At 43.6% G+C, this 22,346-nt stretch overlaps 1 protein-coding gene and 1 long non-coding RNA gene across 6 annotated transcripts; one reads left to right on the forward strand and one right to left on the reverse strand.

The window, feature by feature from the left end:
- Positions 1-196: 196 nt before the first annotated feature.
- On the reverse strand, positions 197-9,025 carry LOC143527441 (uncharacterized). 4 transcript variants are annotated; one of them, XR_013134122.1, is made up of 5 exons: positions 8,697-9,025; positions 8,022-8,275; positions 7,489-7,539; positions 875-1,010; positions 197-308 (listed from the first exon to the last, which is right to left on the reverse strand). It is a non-coding gene; the product is annotated as an uncharacterized LOC143527441 (long non-coding RNA). The 4 variants fall into 4 exon arrangements; XR_013134121.1 differs by lacking the exon at positions 197-308 and adding an exon at positions 7,902-7,937 and having other exon boundaries at positions 600-1,010; XR_013134120.1 differs by lacking the exon at positions 197-308 and having other exon boundaries at positions 600-1,010.
- LOC143527437 (uncharacterized) lies at positions 8,982-18,717 on the forward strand. 2 transcript variants are annotated; one of them, XM_077022646.1, is made up of 10 exons: positions 8,982-9,444; positions 9,533-9,544; positions 9,641-9,768; positions 10,038-10,176; positions 10,398-10,715; positions 10,940-11,245; positions 11,484-11,668; positions 11,768-11,842; positions 16,537-16,689; positions 16,817-18,717. In XM_077022646.1, the coding sequence occupies exons 1-10, from the start codon at positions 9,357-9,359 to the stop codon at positions 17,051-17,053; spliced, it is 1,641 nt and encodes a 546-aa protein (XP_076878761.1). In that variant the 5' UTR covers positions 8,982-9,356; the 3' UTR covers positions 17,054-18,717. The 2 variants fall into 2 exon arrangements, with proteins under 2 accessions (XP_076878761.1, XP_076878762.1); XM_077022647.1 differs by lacking the exon at positions 9,533-9,544.
- Positions 18,718-22,346: the final 3,629 nt, after the last annotated feature.

Genomic DNA, 22,346 nt, shown 5'->3' on the forward strand with positions numbered 1-22,346 from the left:
TGTGTCAAATCTGAAATGGATTTAAGCATTTGTGCTGGTTGTATTTAATATGTATTGCACTCAATTAGAGAAACATAGAATTAAGTTATAATCATGTATCATGGCTAATTTGTTAGTATAACAGCTTCTGTTTTTTGGCACTTTCCTTGATATGTGTGAGTGTTGGGAAAGGATCTTAGCCAAATTACCTATAACATTTTATTTGAAGTAACAAACAACATTTATGGTCATAGTATATATATAGTATAGTATAGTATATGTATGGTGCAATCTTTGCCCCTGGATGTCATCCTCATTCAGCCTTGCTGCTGTGGAGGGAAGCGTAATGGGTTACTGGGTACGATCGAAAATTGGTATCAGGAGCCTTGGTGGAATTTCAGTTTCTCCATCTCTCTTTAATTGGATCATTCGTCAAAACTTTGGGGCCAGAAGCTTCTCTTGTTCGAAAGCCCAAGTTTTTATTTCTTGCCAAGTTGGGTTATGCAACTGAAAGGTCACTTGGTGGACGATTGCTGTGGGAACTGGGAGGCTCCTGGCCCTCCAGTTTCAAAATCATGTTACATGGACAAAAGTAGGTCAGAGTGATGCATTATGGGAGATATTGCATAACTTGCCCAGAAAGGAGGCATCTGCAAGTTTAAGTGTCTATCTAGTTTATTGTTAAGAATTGCTGGTGTGTACAAGCAGTCCCAGGAGGAGATTCCACACATATTAGGTGTTAAGGAACATTAACATAAAATCAATGTGTAAGTTAAAATCCACAAAGCAATACTTGGAAATATTTGCAATATGTACACACAATTTAATTGTGAACAAGATGTGGATATTTCGCAAAAATAACATGACTCAATAAGCAAGAAAGAAAGATGCATACCAACTGATTAGGAGTCAGAGATAACAGAAAGCTCTGCTGGGAATCCCATGTCCTGTCCTACTGTGACTTGATCCCATGCTGTTCACGGCCCACTGCTGTGCTGTCAGTCTGTCAGTGCATCTGAGCCTTCAGCAGCCTGCAAAAACACAGCCACCCTTGTTAATTTGAATCCCAAATGCCAAAGGCGAATCAGAGGTGCAGTTGTGTAACCACCCTATCAGGCCGTCGTATAAATACCAAATGCCCCTTCCTCCAACTAGTATCTCACAGTCTGAAATGAATACCAGATGTATTGACTAGATGTTCTGTTTGTTGGGTTAAAGGCATGCATGCATTATGGGCGTGCATGTTCGTGTCTTTCAGTGAAACACGACATTCTGTGAGCAATTAGCCTATTTTGCAGCATCGTCCTATCACAAACTATACAGCAATATGTTAAGTGGGATACTGAAATATTTAACACATTTTTAAATTATACATGTGTTTTATGTTGTTTGCTTTTTGCATATTTCAGAACATAAAATTAATATGTTGTTGTCTCTTTCTTTCTGATTATTCAGACCAAGCATATTGACTATGAGATTGGAGGATTATTATATCATGTATTTACAACACTCATTAAAATAGGAACATGAAAGGCATTTTTGCGTTATATCAATTGTAATCCTACCGACAACTCTTTAAACAACACACTGCCCCTGCAGCAGGGCGGAGCCCACATGAGAGGACTGTAAAATAATCATGAAAATATGACGGCAAAGGCCACATGAAGAAGGTTTAGTCCAGGAACACGAGGACAGGTCAATTCATGAAGATAGTCTAGGTGACCCTCCCTCGGTCAACACGGATCTTTTACAGAATTGATTTATTACAGTAATGATGTACCAAAAGTATAAATGTCAGAGCTGCACTCTTCTCTGAGCCACCATGTACCTATATGCTTTTAAAATGTCAATGTAATTTCACCAGTGAGGTTCAGAGATGTTATAGATGTAAGCCCCTCTGAAGAAGTTTGTGAGAAGGTTCTACTCCCTCCTCTTATTTTAGGTAGCAACAGCTTGAAAGAAAATGTAAGCTGCATTAATAATTCAGATTCAATGTATTTATTCATTTCAATGTGTTTCTGTTCTAAGACCACACACATACAATTGACACATGATGTAAAAATCGTAACAATATGAAAAAAGTGTTTTAGCTTGCAGCATTAAGTGAAAGTAGTTTTTCTATATATTTTTAGAGATCATTTTATAGATATTTTTATAAATCGTGCCATTAGTAGTATACCAATATGGCCTGAATTATAGAATGGTAATTATGATAATGGTAATATTATAGAATGGTAAAATTATAAAATGGTAGACCATTTTGCAACCAAAAAATAATCTCATTCACAATTGTTAAGTCGCAGCCAGGGTTCTGACCAGGGGTGGGTTTCCCGATAATGAACGATCTTAGAAAGTTACGAACAACTTTAAGAATGACGTAAATTACGAAGAGTTTCGGGAAACACTCGTAAATTTAAGAATATTCGTAAGTACGAGGTTACGAAGTACTTAGAGTTACGAACGTTTCGGGAAACCCACCCCAGAACTAGAAAATTTCAGCATATCAGTCCAGTCCTATCAGCCCTGCATTGGCTCCCAGTTAAATTCCGTATTGACTTTAAAATTCTTTTATTAACTTATAAAGCATTGCACGGGCTTGCTCCTGAGTACCTTCAGGAACTTATTTCCTATTACGAACCCCCACGCCCACTAAGATCACAGGGTGCTGGTCTTTTATTAGTTCCAAAAATTAACAAGGTAACAGCAGGGGGAAGAGCATTTTCTTGTAAGGCCCCCCAGCTTTGGAATAATCTTCCTAAATGCGTCTAGGACGCTGACACAGTCACAATCTTTAAGTCTAGGTTGAAAACCCACCTATTTGGTTTAGCGTTTGATAATTAATATCCCCCTTAGATAAAGGTACAGTTCTAGGGGTTCATAGACGAAGGGTTTTATGGTAGACTGGGGCGCTGGTGCTGTCGTCCTGTCACTGCTCGTGGTCACTCAAGTTTGTTGACAGTGCAGTGGACGGATGCCATTGTCTCAGAATGCCCCCAAGCCTATGTTACCTTCTGGTTCTGCCTTTTTAGCTAGGCTGTAATAATTTAACTTAATGCCGGAGTTGCTGCCACACTCCGGAAATGTTTATAATTTCACCTGTCCTGTATATGTCCTCATACAGAGCTAATTTTCCCTGTTTCATTTCTCCACATGGCTGCCCGCCTGCTTGAGGAATAATGAGATGAGGAGACCAGCGATCCATCCTGGGCCAGCCACCTCCTGCCTAACCGGATGCATACATCATGATGGACATTATTACATATTTTTCCTTTTCTTTCTCTTCTTTCTGTCTAAATTGTTGTTGTTGTCATGGTGACCGGTGTCGGCCAGAGGAGGATGGGTTCCCCCCCTGAGTCTTGGTTCCTCTTAAGGTTTCTTCCTCATGCAAAAAAACTAGGGAGTTTTTCCTTGTCACTGTCGCCTTTGGCTTGCTCACTGGGGGCTAGGACTCGGCACTTGTAAAGCTGCTTTGTGACAACAACTGTTGTAAAAAGCGCTATATAAATAAAATTTGATTGATTGATTGATTGATTAAGTTTAGTTAGGTCAACATCAAATGTAGCAACTTCACATGATTAGAAGCTTTCTGTGGACTGAAAATTTATATTTTCTGAATCGACAGAAAATGCATAAAGATGTTTAGTGTTTGAAATAACCTTTATTAAAGTGCATGAATCCTACAGTAATTCTGTAATTGTCACGGTCACAGCTCCGGACCCTTCCCTGTGGGCGTGCCACTATGTCGTCTGCGTGTCGTTATGCCCATGTATGTACTTCCGTGGGTGTGGGTTGTTCGTGAGCGTGTTCGTAGTCGCACCTGTGCCTTGTCTCGAGATCACGAGGGTTTGTGTTATTCACCTATTTAATGTGCGTTCGCGCAGTGTCTTGTGCTCGTCTTTGTCTAAAGCTACGTGTCAGCGTGAGTGTTTGTGTGCTACTTGGGCTCCGCACCAAGCTATTTCGTGTTGTGTCCAATAAATGTTTATTGTGCACCGTAATCGTCGTGGTGTCTGCCTCCTGCACCCAACGTTACAGAAAGACGAGCCGAATAAGAAGTATGCCAGGATACGCCACCCGTGCCCCAAAGGGGAAGAGGAGAAGCCGACGTCACCACGGCTCTTCCCCGGTTCGGCGTCGCGAATCCCCTGTCACCGAGCAGACCATGCAGCAGCACCCCATGTGTGCGTACTTGCTGTGCGCGGCTCGAGAGACGGAGGACGAAGAGATGGCAGACGGTATCCGCCAATCCGCGGTCCGCATATGGAGAGAGTTGCACCCTCCCGCGTCCCTAGGGCGGCCACCCAGAGCGGTGGGCAGCAGCGGATCGGAGGACAGGAGAGCACCGCCCCTGGACTTCCCAGAGGAGGAGTCCAGTGAACCGTTCATGGTGGGGGTAGGTGCCTTTGCCCTCACTCCCCCCGAGGATGAGTTTGGGAGTGAGGACTCCGGAGAGGAGAGTGAGGGTGAGGCCAGCTGCCCTTCCCCCACGTCAGCGGCTCCCCTGACGTCGGACGAGGAGAGGGAAACCAGCCCCACGCCATCGGTCTGCTCCGATGCCTACGAGCACCCCGAGAAGGCGGAGGGTAACGTCAGTCCTCCCCCATCTGTGTGCTCCGACTCGACGGTGTACTACGGAGAGGGGGAGAACGTTAGTCCCCCTCCGTCTCTGCACTCCGAGACAACGGTGTGCTACGGGGAGAGAGGGAGCGCCAGCCCACCTCCGTCCGTTGGTTCATCGTCCTTTGTGAGCGAGGACGAGAGCGAGGAGAGTGAGGGAGAGAGCCTTCCGTCAGTGTGTTCGCTCCCGACAGTCTACAAAGGGGGAGGGAGCGGACCGGACAGTCCGCCCAGGTTGGAGAGTGGGGAGTCCTGTGGGGAGGAGCCCATGGACCACTCCCGATGTGAGACCCCCGCACGGTCCATGGACTGGAGCGTGGCCGAGGAGGTGATGCCGGCAATGGACACCACCCCCGATACCGGAACCAGGGGAGGCTGGCCTGGCAGAGGAGGGGCTTCCTACGGGAGGTTCCCAGAGAGGGTGGAGGAGCGCCAGCAGGCTTATAGGGCGGCAAGCCCCTACGGCACTCCCGGAGGAGGTAGCCGCGGACCAGGGAGGACAGTTGCCGCGAGACACGCTGGTCGCACCGCCTCCAAGCGGGAAACAGGTCGAGCTGCACCTCGCGCGCCCACCGATAGTGCTGCCACCAAGCGGGCGACCAGTCGCGCTGCACCTCGCGCGTCCGCCAGACGTGCTGCCCCTAAGCGGGCGAGTAGTCGCGCTGCACCTCGCGCGTCCACCAGAAGTGCGTCCCCCAAGCGGTCGGCCAGTCGCGCTGCACCCAGCGCATCCGCTAGCCGTGCGGCACCTGGCGGTGAACGGGCGGAACAGGCGAGAGGTGTACCGCCTTCTGCAGCACCCCCAGTCCCTGGAGCTTTCTCTTCGCTGCAGGCTTTGCCTAAGGCGGGGAGCTTGGCTCCGATGATGAATGTTTGTGTACCGGTGTTTTTGTCAGTCCCAGTGTTTCTCCCTAATCCATTGTTCCCGTTTGTGCCCTTTGTGTTCAGCGTCCCTGTGTGCATGTTTGTGACTGTGCCATTGTTTAACGTATTCTCCCCTGTCTTCCCAGGGAGGGTGTTCTAGAGCTGTTCGCGGCGGTTCCCACCATCGGGGGAGACGGCTCTCGGAGGCTCGTGAACCCGGCGGCTCCGGACCTGCCCGTTGGTATTGGTTCGGGGCTTTTCCAGCTACGCGGGAAGCTCCGGGAGTAGCGAGCCCCTGGTGGAGGGTTCTGTCACGGTCACAGCTCCGGACCCTTCCCTGTGGGCGTGCCACTATGTCGTCTGCGTGTCGTTATGCCCATGTATGTACTTCCGTGGGTGTGGGTTGTTCGTGAGCGTGTTCGTAGTCGCACCTGTGCCTTGTCTCGAGATCACGAGGGTTTGTGTTATTCACCTATTTAATGTGCGTTCGCGCAGTGTCTTGTGCTCGTCTTTGTCTAAAGCTACGTGTCAGCGTGAGTGTTTGTGTGCTACTTGCGCTCCGCACCAAGCTATTTCGTGTTGTGTCCAATAAATGTTGATTGTGCACCGTAATCGTCGTGGTGTCTGCCTCCTGCACCCAACGTTACAGTAATGACTGACTTGATTATTTAGTTATATGGAGTCTCACTGAGCATTTGTGTTTAACAGAGTGAGAAAATATCAACAGAGTGAGAATTTTTTTTACAGGTAGGTCCACAGAATCTTTGTGGCATTGGATGAAAGCGTGATCTGTAAAAACTGAATTTAGTTGTGTATTAACCATTCCTACCAATTTATTTTTTGTATGGCCTTGGATGAATGTACTAATTATTAAATGATGTCAAATCCCAAGATCCTAACAGGGTCTTGTAACCTGCCAGGAAACAGAGATGAACTTAGTGTCAGAATAAACGCTGAACAGTACACACCTATGGATCACTGGTGAGAACATTCTTTTTGAAATGCGTTGTCCCTGTATAAACCATGGAGCATTACATGACAACAAGCAGCACCTGATGTACAGGACTGTGAAATGTGAGCTAGTCACTGGTTTGAAAAACAAAGGACCAAACAAACAGACACTTTAATGACTAGCTGTCCAACTGAAGTGGGTACGGAGAAGGCCTGAGGCATCCTGGCTGTTGAGATCCTTCTGGGCATGGTGCCAAGTGCCAGATTTTAGAAAAGATGCCTGTTGAGAATCATAATAGACGGGTTTGCAAATGCAGACCACACCTTCAATTGATGGATGTGGCACGAGACGTAACTGTAGAACTGTGTGAGGAAAAAGAATTCTGGGAACATGGGCTAGAGTTGAGGGGTCGTTTTTGCCTTTAAGCAGTACGTAGGATTTATACAATCCCATGAAAATATTGTGCTTTTTAATCACTGGCTTTTTTCCTGGATGTGTGGTTGATGTGGGTAAAATAAACTCCATAGAAGACATGAATACATTAACTACACCATGTTCTGTGACTCCATGGTTCTCAATTGCTGTACACTCTCAATGACTGCTGTGTAGTCACAGCACATAACAGTCCCAGGGTATAGGGCCCATAGCACCAGGACTGAGGACCACAGCCCTAGTGTCCCCTCCTTATACAGCATCATAAGACATCTGCTGTCTAACAGATGGCACTGCAGGTCTAGTCTGAGCCAGTGAGATGCATTTGTCAAAAGAACAAAAGAACGAAAGAACGGGTCTTTATGTGTGAATATTTCACATGCAAACACTTTTTACTCAGTTGAGCATATTCTATCATGACCTTGACATATTATATATATATATATATATATATATATATATATATATATATATATATATATATATATATATATATATATATATATATAAAATCTGTAGAAGATTCTAGGTAAGTAACCGCAGTGCACTTACATAAGATACATAGTGATAGTACACAAAGTTTCCAGGGAAACCGGACGTTTCGGACAGAGGTCGTTCATCAGCTGTGCAAGCAAAATTCTCACCTAAAATCTGAAGATGACCGAACACGATTCCAGATGACTAACTGCAGTGTACTGTAGGGAAAGATGTAGAGATAATGAAAACTGTTCCGAAGTGCATATGGTTTGCAGAGAAACATTTTGGACAGAGGTTCTTCATCAGCTGAGCAAGCAAAGCCGTTTTTGCTCGATTCCTCTGCATACAACTTCAGAGGCACTTTGCTTACTGCATAACTGCTGAAGGACCTCTGTTCAAAAAGTGTCATGTTTCTTTGTGTACACACACACACACACACACACACACACACACACACACACACACAGTTTTGTCTCTACAATGTTTTGCCTTTGATCAAGTGTAAAGTTATTAAAGATATAATATCTGTATATGTTAAGGAAACAGAACCAGCATTTCAATATTTTATGGTGAACCCTACCTAAAGATCCAAGATGATAAAGGTCCAAGATGATTGCTGGGAAGTAAGGAACAGATAGTCCTAATATGATGGGAGGCGGAGCAGGGCAGAGCCATGTGTGACTGCAGGCAAGACCCTTACCTTCTAGAGCAGGGCTTCTCAGATACAGGCCTTGATCCTCACTACCCTGTAGCCCCACTGATCGAGCTCATGGAGGGCTTGATAATGAGTCGATCAACTGGATCAGATGTGCTGGAGCCAGGAAAACTAGAGAACTTGACTTATAAAACCCTGTTGTGCAGCAGCTCCTCGGCCCAGACAGGCCGTGTTTTTAGTGTAACCTATCCCCCTATGCCTTCACCATGCATCCTGGGGTCTTCAAGACTTGTGGGAAGCTGGGACAGAGCAAAAACGTGTAAAACAAACATATAGTAAAAACAGACTTTTTGCTGATTTTTAAGGGACATTGTTGGATTATTGTGTTTATTATGCTCACAAACACGGTTCTTACTTGTTGGCCTAATTGATAATTTACAGTTTTTCTCCAGAAAAAAAGGTTAAAGGTTTGTATACAGCTAGTTTGTGTTTGCTAGGTGAAATCATTATTAGTATTGTTTTGTGTCTTATGTCCATTGCTGCCTTATAATGCCACATATTTTACATCTTAAAACAAACATAACCAATAAACTAACATCTAACTGTTACGACCCCACAAAGCCTGGGTCAAGACACATATAGCTACATCTAAGGTGCCTGCCTGTGCACTAGTGTCCGTATACACACACAGGTCTTCCTCCCAGGTGGAAGTTCACTTACACAACAAATCCACGAGCAAACCACAAGTGAAAAGTCGAACAAGCACTACTACCCATCCTAACGGATCCAATAAACACCACCTTCTTAACTTTAACGAAACGTACCAGAAAAAAAATCAAGTGACTGAAACTCGACCGTCACTGAAAGACCGACGTACATCACGTCAGTGTAACGAAAGGACCGCCCATTTGACAAAGGCTATATTAAGATGTAAGATTATAAAAGAGACCTAAAATCGATATCCCATGTATGTCAATATTGTTAAATAATGACTAGGCTACGTACATTAAAGACTTCTCCTTTGGTTATGTTAAGAGAATAGAGACCGTGTTTCTGACGTAGAACGCAGAAGGGTGTATTTACAGTGACGCAGAGCCTCGCGCCTTGTGCCTAACGTGTACAGTACTGGCGATACAACACACGTCTGTTTTTGTTAGGTATAAGCTACTTAAGTCAGGTTTAATCGTGCAGGACAACAATTCTGTATTCGTTTACGTTGCTGCATCCACAAAATTATGTAAAAGAGTTTAATATTTTATCTTTGTCGATAGTAATCAGTAGACCTACATTCAGTAGCCTACCATAGTAAACAAGAGGTAATGCTATTTGTGTTCAGATGATCGAAACATGCTTGCTTTGTAGCAGTAAAATCATATTCAAATGGGAAAAGTTTGCTCTGCATCAAATATGTCCTTCCAATGGATGTTACTGTACCTATTACTCCTGCTGAACTCTCCTGTGTGTCTGAGTAAGTGTGAAGAACTCACTGAATTCTTTAACTATTCATGGAGCAAATTCTAGTCAGATGATCATTTGTTTCTGTGTTTCAATTCCAGGTTATTATTCAGGTAAGTTCACATGCATAGTAGGGCAATAATAAAACATACAAAACACTATCATCTCCACTGTCTTGCTTATCATTACGGTCACTACCTTATTTCCAGGAGACACACATCAGTTTGCTTGTGTGGGTCAGGATGTCCACATCGCAGTCGATTCAAGATCAAGGATTGTGACTTTTCACCAGACGGCATGGCATGAACCCAGGAAAGTGGTGCTCGAAAACACCAACGTGAGTATACTAGCTATGTTGTTTCCCCCCATATATGTATATAAACATTTTTATAATTCAGTGCACCCATTTATGTGAGCTCAAGTACACTTGATTACTGGGATAAATGCGATGAATTTAAATAGTAGAGATGTTAGTATTTCGCTGAAATACTTTTCTAAGGCCCTGTATTTATTTTACCTAAATTTTCTAATTAATAATAATACAGAACATGTCTGTACTAACTACCTCATGCTGCAAGTTATTGACTCTGTTTGGCTGTTGTGTAGGTTAAAGAACCACGGTACGAGTGGATGAGGAATATGACCTTGGTCATCAGAAATGTGACTTCTGAGGATCAGGGGCTGTATTCCATAAAATCCCCCATCACCGGTTTCAGTTTTGAGACTGTCCACCTCACTGTCTCAGGTACCTTCTAAAAAACAGATAACATTTGTAGATGGTAGTATCTGACAACTCTTGGAAGAGTTAGACTGAAGTGTGGCATAATAAATAACAAGTTAACTAGCATCTTAGCCTTGGCAACGCAAAGAATGCCTTAATATACTTGCCCTTAGGAGTTGCACACACAGAGTTATTTCTCTGTTTGTCTATTGGTCTTTTTGCCTGTCTACTTATCTGCCTCTTAGACTGCCTGAAGCGATTTAGCCGTAATTACGGGGAGACGTTCCAGCTGGAGATCCCACAACATGGAGACGTTTTGGAGTTTCTGAGCTCCTCTCGTCATCCTGCTCCTCAGTCTACTTCCTCTTCTCCTACGGTTCCCTTGCCGGCAGAGCCAGTCGTTGTGTGGACAAGGGCCATGTCCCAGGTTGGCAGTATGATCCACGGGCATCTGAGGGACCGTTACTGGGTGATAGATAGTGTGTTTCCCGATGACCAAGGCACCTACACCGTTAAAGACAGCAACGGCACAGTGGTGTCCAGAATCAGCCTTACTGTTAGAGGTAAGGGGAATGCAGAGAGGAAGAAAGGCGATTAACAGACGAAAACCCCACGAGGACATGAAGATCAAGCTGTGTCCTGATCTCTCTCTCTCTCTCTCTCGCCTGCGTTTCGCCCTCACCCTTCCATGGCACCGCCTCCTTCTCCTCCACCTCACACCTCTCCACCCTAATGTCTGAGTCTCCATCCTTTCCTCTTGTCTTCTCTGCCTCATTCCGTTCTCCAGCCCATACATTTAATCTCACTCTCTTCAGTAGGGAGTCTTTATTTGTCCAGCTCTGGGGCGAGATGCCAGGGGCTCGGCTGTCATTTAGTCCAGCCCCACGATCCAGTCCAGCCGTGCCCTCTGTGGTCTTCTGGGACGGTGGCGTCGTGGACAGAGAGAGCCACTATGGAAGTCGCCTCTCGCTGTTGCACAACGACACGGGCGCCTACGTGGTCCTCAGAGCACTCAGTGTGAAAGACGAGGGCATGTATGAGCTGTGGGATGCGAAAGGCAACCTGGTGTCCAGGACTGTTATTTCAGTCAAAGGTAAGAATCAAATCCTTCCATTTAATAATACAGCGTCAGTGGATGAAATATGAACAAATGATCGATCAGTCTTAATTTTTTCGATTACTCACTCAGTAATGTTTATATTTCAGAACCATTCTAGAAGAACAACTAAAAAATATACTGTTTGTCTTTTATATTATAAGAGATATCTATAAAATATCATTGTTCAGCATGTAATCTGCATGATCTTCTCTTTGTTTTATTGTTTATTTAGAAAGGAATATTAAATGGAGAGCCGTAATAAAATCCATCAGCGTGCCATCAGGGATGTTTGCAACTTTGGCAGGTTTCATCCTCTTCATGAAGAGATATCCCAGTTGCAGCATCTCAAACATACTGAGTGGCCTCAGAGATCACCACCGTACATTCCACACAAACTCTGCCACAACACACAGTCAGGTGTGGCTGTCCCCGATCGTTAAGCCCGTTACCTTCATGTTATGTTTTGAAGTTGTGTAAAGATGTTAAATTAGTTGTTCATGCTTCTGTTGTCCACAGGACTTCAGACATGACAGAGACTCTTCTAACAACAGCAGAGCTTCAGTTAAGAGGGATTCCACTCCCTCTTATTCCGTGAGTTTGTTCTCTACAACCTTTGCTGCAGTGGTTGGTATGCTTTTTAATTGCTATCCCAAGCAGTATTTTTAGACATAAGAACATCTTCAGAATCATGACTGAGAAAAGTTTTTTGTTCATTTGTTAATTTGTAAAAAAAAAAACTAATCGTTTTGTTCAAGGAAAGGAGGATTTATGAAGAGAACATACAGGACCCATTCACAAGAACACATTCATTCATAAACCACTTGAATGAGAAAGAGAATTTAAGATTTAACAAGGAGGCATTTGGAGGGGTCCAGTCATGTATGGCATGTATATGCTTCCCAAAGAAAAAATGTAGGAGCTAATCTGTATTGGCTTTTTATATTAGATATCTACTTCATTCATTTGAAAATAACTACATTTGAACATTGAATAATCATATTGCAATTATCTGGTTCAACTCCTGTCATTCTTTCGCTGCAGTCTGAATGATGACAATAGACAACCATTCATCAACACCTTGTGACGGTCACTTTAAGCGCCTTACACCACGCACATGCGCACTACAATGGTAATACAGGTAGAGATGCTATAGGTGTCCGCACATGGTGGATAGCAGGTTGCAGTCTGAATGTTTTACCTACTGTTTTAATTGGGATTGTGATGAGAGTAGTGTGGGTGCTGCCCGGCCCAATTAAAGGTTTCCACTGCACCACACCTGTTGACTCCAGGTACAGGTACCTTCCCACACAGTAGCACCTGTCTCCCCATGAGCGTTCACCCGCCGAGCTCCATTACAACCTCAATACAGTGATGTTGCATATGGCCACACTGCCGGTTGATTTTACAGTGGCAAATTAGATTTCAGCTAAAATGAATAAACAGTTAGTGATTTTGATATTGGCATTTGCTGTCCAGAGAAACGGCCTCTGTTCACCCTAACAGTGCAACCTCACACCATGCATTTCTCTGTATGTCTTCCCCTTGACCGTCTCCCATTGTAGTCGTGAAAAATGACATCAAACCACATCAGGATTTGCCTGATGAAGGTGGCAACATCATGTTGTGGGGTTGCTTCTCCCTCAGCGGGGACTGGGTCAGAGGTCTCTGGTGCAGAGTACGCTGTGTGCAACTAGCTGCTTCTTCTGATTGGGTGTGTGATTGGTTGTAAAACGTCATTCCTGTGTTAATTGTAAAGTTACCTTGGGTATCTTGAAATGTGCTATATAAATCCTTCAAAAGTTTCATTCATTTCTTTCAAGTAGATAAAATACATAGAGACTGTCACGGTGAGGCGGCCCCCTACCGGCCGCCTCTGTCCACAGCGGCTGTTGTTGTTGTTGTTTTGTGATGTCATGTGCGTCCCTCAGGTGGGCAGAGCCCGTGATCCATCTCACCTGAGGGTCGTTTGTTTGCCTATATATGTCTTGTCTTTGTACCAGTTGACCGCTGGTCCTTATATCCTTAATTTGGAGATATTGCACGGGTTTTTGGTTTGCACACTTTCTATTAAACCATCCTTTTTCCCTGAGACTTGGCGTGATCGCTTCCTTTTAGTTGCTCATCCCGCCCATCACAGAATGACCAGCCACCCTTCGGAAGCCGCCGAGTCTCTTTTACTTTCTCCTTCGTTCGTGGTCATGTCTCGTTGTAAGTGTTTGTCTGCGTGTTGTTTTGTTTGAGGAGCTCCGCCGTGCTTTTGTGTTTTGCGTGTGTGTGTGTGTGTGTGGGTCACGGCGAGGACCAGGGCGTCTTCCTGGAACAACTCTCTTGTTTGGTGGTGTTGTAGTGTGTACGGGTGAACGGACCGGCAGATCAGTGTGCGTGCTCGTTTGTTATATGTTAAGTGTTTAGTGTGTGTGACGCGGTTGCCGCTCGTCACTGTCGCCTCGCTCCCCGTGTGTCGTGTGTTTAATGTGGGGAGCGACTGCGACTCTGAGCGGCGCGTCACCACTGTTTGTATGTAGAGCACGCACGTGTGGGTCCCGTTCGTTTACTGTTTGCGCACTATTTTCTGTTTGTCTAGTATTTGCGTGTTCGTTGTGTCCTAGCGTGCTCGTGACATGTCGTTGTTATATGTAATTCCACACATGCTCCTCCCCTTAAATGTGTGTTTGGGGGGGGGGCTGGTTGTGGTCTTGTGCCACAGGGTATGACACGGAGGGCGTCGGTGTGGCGCGTTTGTGTTGTATGTTGGTGTGTGGTTGGGTGTGTGTGTGTGTGTGTTCTGTGTTCTGTGCAGGTGCTTCTCCTTGGCGGTGTTCCTGGACCTTGTGGGGATCTCCACCTGGCAGGAGCCCCTTTGTGTTGTGGGGTGACCGGAGCCCGGTCATGAAGAGCCCCTCCCTAGAGGGCTGGGGCCCCCGGATGTTTGGGGACCATGGGGCTCCGGTATGAAAAGCTCCTGCTGAGGAAGGAGATCCTCCCTCCTGCCCGGGGTGACCAGGAGGCCCTTGGGGCTGCTCCCTAGCCCGCGTCGGGGGTGCTCTGGGCCTCGGTCTCTGGCGCTCCTGGGTTGGGTGGAGGAGTCCACCTTGCGATGAGAGGCCCCGGGAGGGGTTGGCTCCCCAGGAGGCTGGGGTGACCCCTAGCAGAAGGCAGGGGTCAGCTCTGGGAGGAGGTAGGTCCAGGAGGTGAAGTAGCCACGCCTTGGAGAGGTAGCCTGCACACACACACATACACGAGGGAAGAGAGAGGAGCCGTAGCCCCTCGTCCTCACACCTGTGGGGCTCACCGGCTGAAGGCCGGTTAGGGCCCCTCACGCCTGTGACCGACCGGGGCGTGGTTTTGTGTTGTTAACGGCCCGGTCGGTCCAGGGTCCTGCCCGGGGAGGTGAGCTGTTTAATGTTGTGTGTTTTATGTTCCAGCTCCCGGACGGCAGGGGGTGTGTCCCTGCCTTGTCCCTGCCTTCCTGCCCCTTCATGTTTTGTGTGCAGCCGCTGTGTGCCACACACCCAGTGGAGGGGAGTGCGGCTTGGTGGGGGGGTCTGTCACGGTGAGGCGCCCCCCTACCGGCCGCCTCTGTCCACAGCGGCTGTTATTGTTGTTGTTTTGTTACGTCGTGTGCGCCCCTCAGGTGGGCTGAGCCCGTGATCCGTCTCACCTGAGGGTAGTTTGTTTGCCTATATATGTCTTGTCTTTGTACCAGTTGACCAATGGTCATTATATCCTTAATTTGGAGATATTGCACGGGTTTTTGGTTTGCACACTTTCTATTAAACCATCCTTTTTCCCTGAGACTTGGCGTGATCGCTTCCTTTTAGTTGCTCACCCCGCCCGTCACAGAGACAGTCCAGATCTCAGTCCAACCTTAATAACATGAAGCAAATCTGCCTGGATGAATATGTGAAAATCACTGCAAAATTATTTTCAAAGCTGGTAGAATTTTACCTCAACAGATAAAGATGTTACTGCAGGAAAAGTTGGCTCTTACAAATACTCCTGTGAAGGGATTGAAGACGTATGGGAGCAGTTACTTTTTAAGTGTCTTTTAAGATCTGCTGGCATTTCATTTTGACTTTGAAAATGTACTTGAATAGTACAATGAAGCACTAGTGGGATCAATCCATAACTTAAGAAAGTTGAATACTTTTGCAAGTCACTGTAGATGGGAAAATATAAAAATGAAATGATATATTAGTGTTAAACAGTGAACAGCTTTATATTAAAACAAATATTATTCAAGTTAATGAAAAAACAGCTAAAATTCATACCCTTTTTCTTTGGGGAGCAGCTATGCATGCGAAGCAAGTGATTTATACCACTTTTGATTTAAACATTTGTTTGTAGAAAACCTTGTAGAGCAGGGGTATATCAGGAGGCCAGTAACAACAAGGTCATGTGGTCCGTTGTCAGGGGAACATGTGTCCTGTCACTCTGATCAAAAGCTTTGATCTGAATTTCTGAGATTCTAGAAGGCTTTGCACTTTGTCTATTTTGCCTGTTAACTCATTTCGAGATGCTGCAAAATAGTTATTTTGTCTATACTTAACGTAAGAAAATAATGCATCGTTATGCCTCCGTCTATCACTGTAATCTTCAAGTGAGAGTCAAGTATATTTATGTATCGTCTCCATAACTGCAGTAAGAAGTCTTATCTTTGGACTAATTAAAGTTTATATAGATTGAATAAGAGGTTGTCATGGTACAGCCATCTCATCAGATTCATTAGTGCCAGTCCTGAAAAAGAAGCTCTGGCCTTCTATTACCCATCTGAGGACTGTTTCTGATGTTCCTACCAAGTTTTCCAATGTGACTAGAGGTTTTCTGCTATCTGCAGTGTCAAAATCAGCTTTATGATCTGGTAGTACTAGAATCGATGTTTCACCAGAGTCGGTATGTTTAGATGTAATTGTGGCGTAGTAGTGGGTAGTAGTGAGTAGTAGTGAGCTCTGTGGTGGTATGTGTGCAGGAGGCTCTGCAGTAATGCAGATAATCGTACCCTTATTCTGGTCTGCCAGTCAAAAATATTCTGCTGTAATATAATTTATCATTAAATATGTCTTTGTGTAAGACATTTCTTTTTCATGACCTATATCCAATTGTCTGTTCACCTGTTAGGTTTAATCATGTTCAATTGTTGAAGGAGGTTGACCAAACCAGTGTTGATCATTAACATCGGTGCTGTGTCCTACCCAACTTTTGCAGTCTTCCTATTTGTGTGTGTGTGTGTGTGTGTGTGTGTGTGTGTGTGTGTGTGTGTGTGTGTGTGTGTGTGTGTGTTTCAGGGCAACATTTATATTATTGCTAATGCTGAAAAGAATTCCCCTTTGAGAATGAGATGCACAGATGATGAAGCCAGAAATGAATCGGACAGAAATCCTGCAGATGAGATGATCGAAGTATGTGTCCTACACACATTTAAAGATGAGGTGATCGAAGTATGTGTCCTACACACATTTAAAGGATGCATTTCTCCAGATGTATTTAAACATCTGCACAACTACTTACATTCTTAGTGAATATCCACACTAATTGTTGCTCTCTGTGTCTGTATCTCTGTCCAAGAAACATGGTGTTGAGAGCAAGACATCAGTTTCAGTTCCTGGAGACTCCGACTGGCTCAAGCCATCAGAGGCCTGCGTTCAGTTTGATATTGGGAGGAAGAGGGGGGGAGGAGTGCAAACGAATGAGGAAGAACACCAGGATTATTTCTGTATACTACCTCTAAACACTGACACTTCCCACCTCTGTAGTGTTTACACCTCTGAAAAACTCAGCTTTCTTAGAGAACCAGACCATTAACTGATAGACTCTAGATGAGAAAGCATAGGTATTAAAGGGAAGTGGTAGAGGGAAAATAACAAGACTTGGTGACAAAACTAGGATGTGAAACAGGTGAATAAGACAAATGGAACACGAGGAGTATTTCAGTGCCTTTTATGTCTAGCGGTGGTAATGCAGTACCATAAAACATTCTTAACAAACAGTTTTAAGAAATCATGTCCTAGAATTGCATGCCATATTGTTTCGTTGAATCTAGCTTGGCTTTCTTAGAGATTTGATTATGTTGTGGCAAACATTCAGGTTTGCTTTAAAATCTCAATCTAGATATTTAAACTAGACATTTTGTCTTTATATATCAAATGACAGAAGGAAAGTAATTAATGAGACATTATAAAACATTGCAATAATCTGTATACACCACTCACTTGAATTGTGGATTCTTGTTATTGTGTAGGATGGGGTAGATGACTAAGTAATTTGAGTTTGACTAGTTTGAGTGTATTATACATTGCTAACAGTATCCAGCTGTCTGTTTATAGCAGTAGATTGTTGTTAGGGTTCAATAGTGCAAAACTTAAGGGTTCTCTGCTTTTTGGGGGGTTTTATGCCACACAAAACTCAGGGAAATTTAATTACCTCGTAGCCACACTATTAAAAATATTTCAATGTTTCTGTTTCTTCATATCTGTGCAAATAGCTACAAAGCCCCCCGATTGTTTGGATTCAACAAAGCTGTCAACATCACACACTACATCTGCTTTTCTTTTCTGTCTTTAGGGGTTCTTCACGGCAGGATTATGTTCCATGGAAATGTTTTTATGGGTTAACTAGATAGTTAGCCAGGGCCCGCTGTAGAACTGCCTTGGTACAGTATCTTGCACATAAATGTACTGTGATGAGCTTGTTATTTGACCAAAACGAGGCTGGGATGAATGTTTTGCGGAAAGGGTGCATAAATGCTGACTATGGTTGTGAGGTCATAATGACAGGCAACATTATTACTACATTATTATTACAACATTTTTACTATGACTAGTTTTGACTACAAAATTCCCAGATGACATGCAAAAAAATGACTGGTTTTTAGCTCACATTTCATGAACAGTGCACCTTGTAATATTTTTTATCTGCTTTTAACATTTTGGTACAACCCTTAAACATTTGTGATGTGCACAAATGTGTGTGTTTCTTGCGTATACTGTATGAGTGCTCTATCAGAATCAGAATCAGTTTTATTGTCATACGTTGTACAGGTACAAGTTTGAAATAACATTCCCCGGGGACCAGTGTTAAAGCACTGGGAGCCCTGAGTCAGAGAAGCAATAGCAATGTCTGATATCCAGCAGTAGCCATGGTGAAAAGATTGGGATCAGCCAGTTTATTTGATTAAATCTGTTTATACTACATATTAACACACATAATTCCATAAGAATAATTTTTGGGCCAAGTTTTGATTTGCATTGTGAGGAACTTTGGATAGTGGTACCCTCCTGATAACATACAGACATGTGGAGAAAGTGACTCTTTTCAGGAGTAGGGTTAATTGCACTTGCGTTTTTGACCATGCCTATCTCTAATAAAGCAATTATTAAGAAAGAGATTATGTAATAATACTGTGTATAATATAGATACATGCTATATATGAAAACACCAAGAATAAAATATAACATTCTGAAATTTAATCTGGGTCATTGTTTCATTTTGTGTTGTAATGCATTGCGTGTTGTGGAGCGCGGACACGAACACTTTATTAAGGGGAATTCCATAATCGCGGTCGTAGTAACAGGCAAGGGTTATATCGGGAGGGCAGTCCATACATGAAAGGTAAACAGGCATACTCACAGACACGGAACTAGAAACAATACGGCAGGGTAACACAAAACAGACAAGGGCAAAACACAAGCAAGAACGAAACGCATCAATTGAACAAAGCTCACAAAATCCACGAATGAACAAAACAACCGATAACAGGAACAGGTACACAAACTCGGACAGATACAACAATGGGAACAGAGATCAACACAAAACCAGGGACAGGACAAGGGACCAAAGGGAACATGGACATAGGGGACAAACAACCATTAGGAGGAGCAAACAATACATCTGTGTGTGACCGTGATGTGGGAACACAAGAGAAGCATTAATGAAAAAGACGGTTGAGGATGTGAAAAGCATTCTGAAATCTTTAGATTTTCCTGAAAGGCTAAATCCTTGCAACGCTTTGTTTGGGGTTAGGACCAATGCAATGCATGACTGCATGGGGCAGTCATGGCCTGGTGGTAGGGGACTGGTCTTGTGACCGGAGGGTCGTGGGTTCGATTCCCAGACCTGAGGCCATGACTGAGGTGCGCTTGAACAAGGCACCTAACCCCAACTGCTCCCCGGGCGCCAGGCTAGGGCTGCCCACCGCTCTGGGCACGTGTGATCCACAGCCCCCTAGTAATCACTGGTGTGTGTATTAACTGCACAGATGGGTTAAAAGCGGTGGACAAATTTCGATTGCAGCGTTAAAAATCACAGTTGACAAAACTTCACATCTCTCTACCCTTTCGTCAACAAAACAAAGCCCCTCAATTATAGAATAACCTTCCAGCTCCAATCCGAGATTCTGACATAGTTCCAATCTTTAAATCTAGACTCAAGACTCACCTATTTAATCAAGCCTTCAGCTAATATTCCCCTTGTAAGGTTTGGGGCTCGGGGGTTCCCAGACGTTGAGATTTCTGGTGATCTGAAATGTTGATGCTGTCATCCAGCTGTGTCATGGCATCACTCTAGTTGTGACAATGACTTGACTGGAAAGCAATGTCTCAGTGAGCCCTCATGACTGTGGTCACCTCTGAACCCCTCCCTTTAGTTATGCTGCTATAGATTAGCCTGCCGGAGCCACATGCTCATCACTGGCACGTGAGCTATGTACATTTAAATCAATGGTGGTTTAAATGGATGTCCACATACTCAGTCTGTATTGTCTATCTTTTTGCATGCTTCTACCCAAGATGATTGCATGCAAGCACCTACAAGCACCTGGGAGATGGTCTGGCTTGCCGGTGGATTTACTGATGCCAGGGTTGGATGTGCCATTGCCACAAGAGGTCGTGCTGATGCTAGCTCCTACCTGAGGCTCACCATCTGCACTGAAGGCACTGTGACTACTTGGCCGGGGAACAAGAACCTTAACTATAACTGTAGAACCACCTTTTGTCCACAAATACGGACTTGTGCTAACGGCCGCCCAATGGAGGATGGGTTCCCTTTTGAGTGTTGGTCCTCCCAAGGTTTCTTCCTAATCCCCGCTATCATAGGGAGTTTTTCCTTGCCACTGTCGCCTTTGGCTCATTAGGGATCTGGACCCGTACGATTGTAAAGCTGCTTTGTGACAACAAGTGTTGTCTAATTTGACTTGAATTGACTTGACTTATTAAGTATGCATACCAAGGGATGGGCTGTATTAGTATTAGTATGGTGTAGTATTGTACTAATATGGATAATACGGAGTTTCATTGGCTGCCGCTTCTCGCTGTTGTGTGTTTGGTCGTGTAAGACTTAAAATTGTAAAGCAACCTTGGGTATCTTGAAAGGCGCAATGTGAAATGTGCCATATTTTGTCAATTGTGATTTTTCACCGCAATCGAAATTGGAGTTAGAAAACACACACAGTTAGAACTGTGCAGTTAGAACACACACACACACACACACACACACACACACACACACACACACACACACACACACTAGTGATTACTAGAGGGCTGTATAAATTGAACATTCATTCATCATTCATTCATAGTGCAAATACGGCTGGTGATAGTGTACATCATCTGGAACAATTGAACAGTGTAAAGTTTTGTCCTGTTTTACTTTATTTTTCCCGAGAAATAAAGAAAACGCTAGATGCCCTCATATTGATCCTGCTATGGACACAAAGTCATAATTTGTGTCTGGAAATTTCCACTGTTTGCAAAAAGTTTTTTGATATGCCTAATTTTATTTTGATTAATTTACTTTTAAATCCATGGAAAATCTTTGGGTTATTTAGTACTAGGCCGCAACAACCTCCAACTACCACATGGGGGAGTAGTCGCATAACTGTTGAACAGCTCTTTAGAAATATTCTGATTATTATTTTTAATGCTGTATTTTTCATTTAAGACTGACATTTTAGACCAAAATACGCAATATAATAAGAATAAAACTGAAAAAAAAACCTATCAGTCACATTTGACAAAATTAATTTGTCCCATCTTTCTTGTTCAGAGCATAGAGAGAGTACTTACATTTCAACAATGGCCCTGAAAATACCATCGCCTTTTTGGTACACGTAGCCTATATGTTTAAAGCTGGGTTTTCAGGGTTGTGTACCTCTGATTTAGGAACAAGATTAGACTAAACTTATTTTGTGAGTACTCTCCATGTGTTCACAGTTCCGTTCTCTGAAGTGGATAGCAACACTACATTTAAATCTATGCATGCATTTTGCTTGCTTAATTTGTATGTTTACTCATAACCCTGTTTATTTAATATACAAGAAAAAATGTTATATGGACTTTGCAAAAAGTGAAGTTGTACCATTTTGCTTTTCTGTAGGGTAAAAATGCATTTCTGAAATAATTGCCAAAGTCTATAAGACCTATAATTTATATAGACTTACAATATATCCCCTTAAAAGTCAGAGCAATGAAAATACGGTTCTACTGGCGTTTTTTAATTTGTTTGCTTAAAAACTATTTATATTTTTTGAATCTTTGTGTGTAAATTACCCATACATTACCCATTATTAGACCACTTGTACTTTATTTACAATACATATAAACAATAAATAAACAATTAATATAAATCAGTTTCTGTTATGTAAATAACTTTGCTGCAAACGGGACTTTTTTTTTCTCCCAAATGGTAATAGGCTATATATATATAGACCAACACAGGAAGAATCTCATTTCCCGAAATGCTAGCCATCCACATGATCATACATGACCATAGCAAATTTCAAATGTGATAAGTCTTAGATTGGCAAAAGATGCTTCTGACATTTTATATTTGGATTTTATTAAAATAGCCCAAAACTGAATGACTGCCTAATTTACTTCTTAACTTTTCAGGTAACTCTATGCTTCAGAAAATTTCATAATAATTTGCGTTAATAAAATTTGTTTTCCATTATACTAAGATATACCTAATAAGACTGGGCTGTTGGATATCAACTATCACATCGCAGTAGCGCAATACATTTCCGCTGCAACATGATCGTTGTTCCGCAAGAACCATTCGGTACCAAGAGTACCGCCTCCGTCCGCTAGAGGGCGCAGCA

This window comes from Brachyhypopomus gauderio, chromosome 11 (assembly GCF_052324685.1).
Source record: "Brachyhypopomus gauderio isolate BG-103 chromosome 11, BGAUD_0.2, whole genome shotgun sequence".
NCBI classification, from domain to species: Eukaryota; Metazoa; Chordata; class Actinopteri; order Gymnotiformes; family Hypopomidae; genus Brachyhypopomus; species Brachyhypopomus gauderio.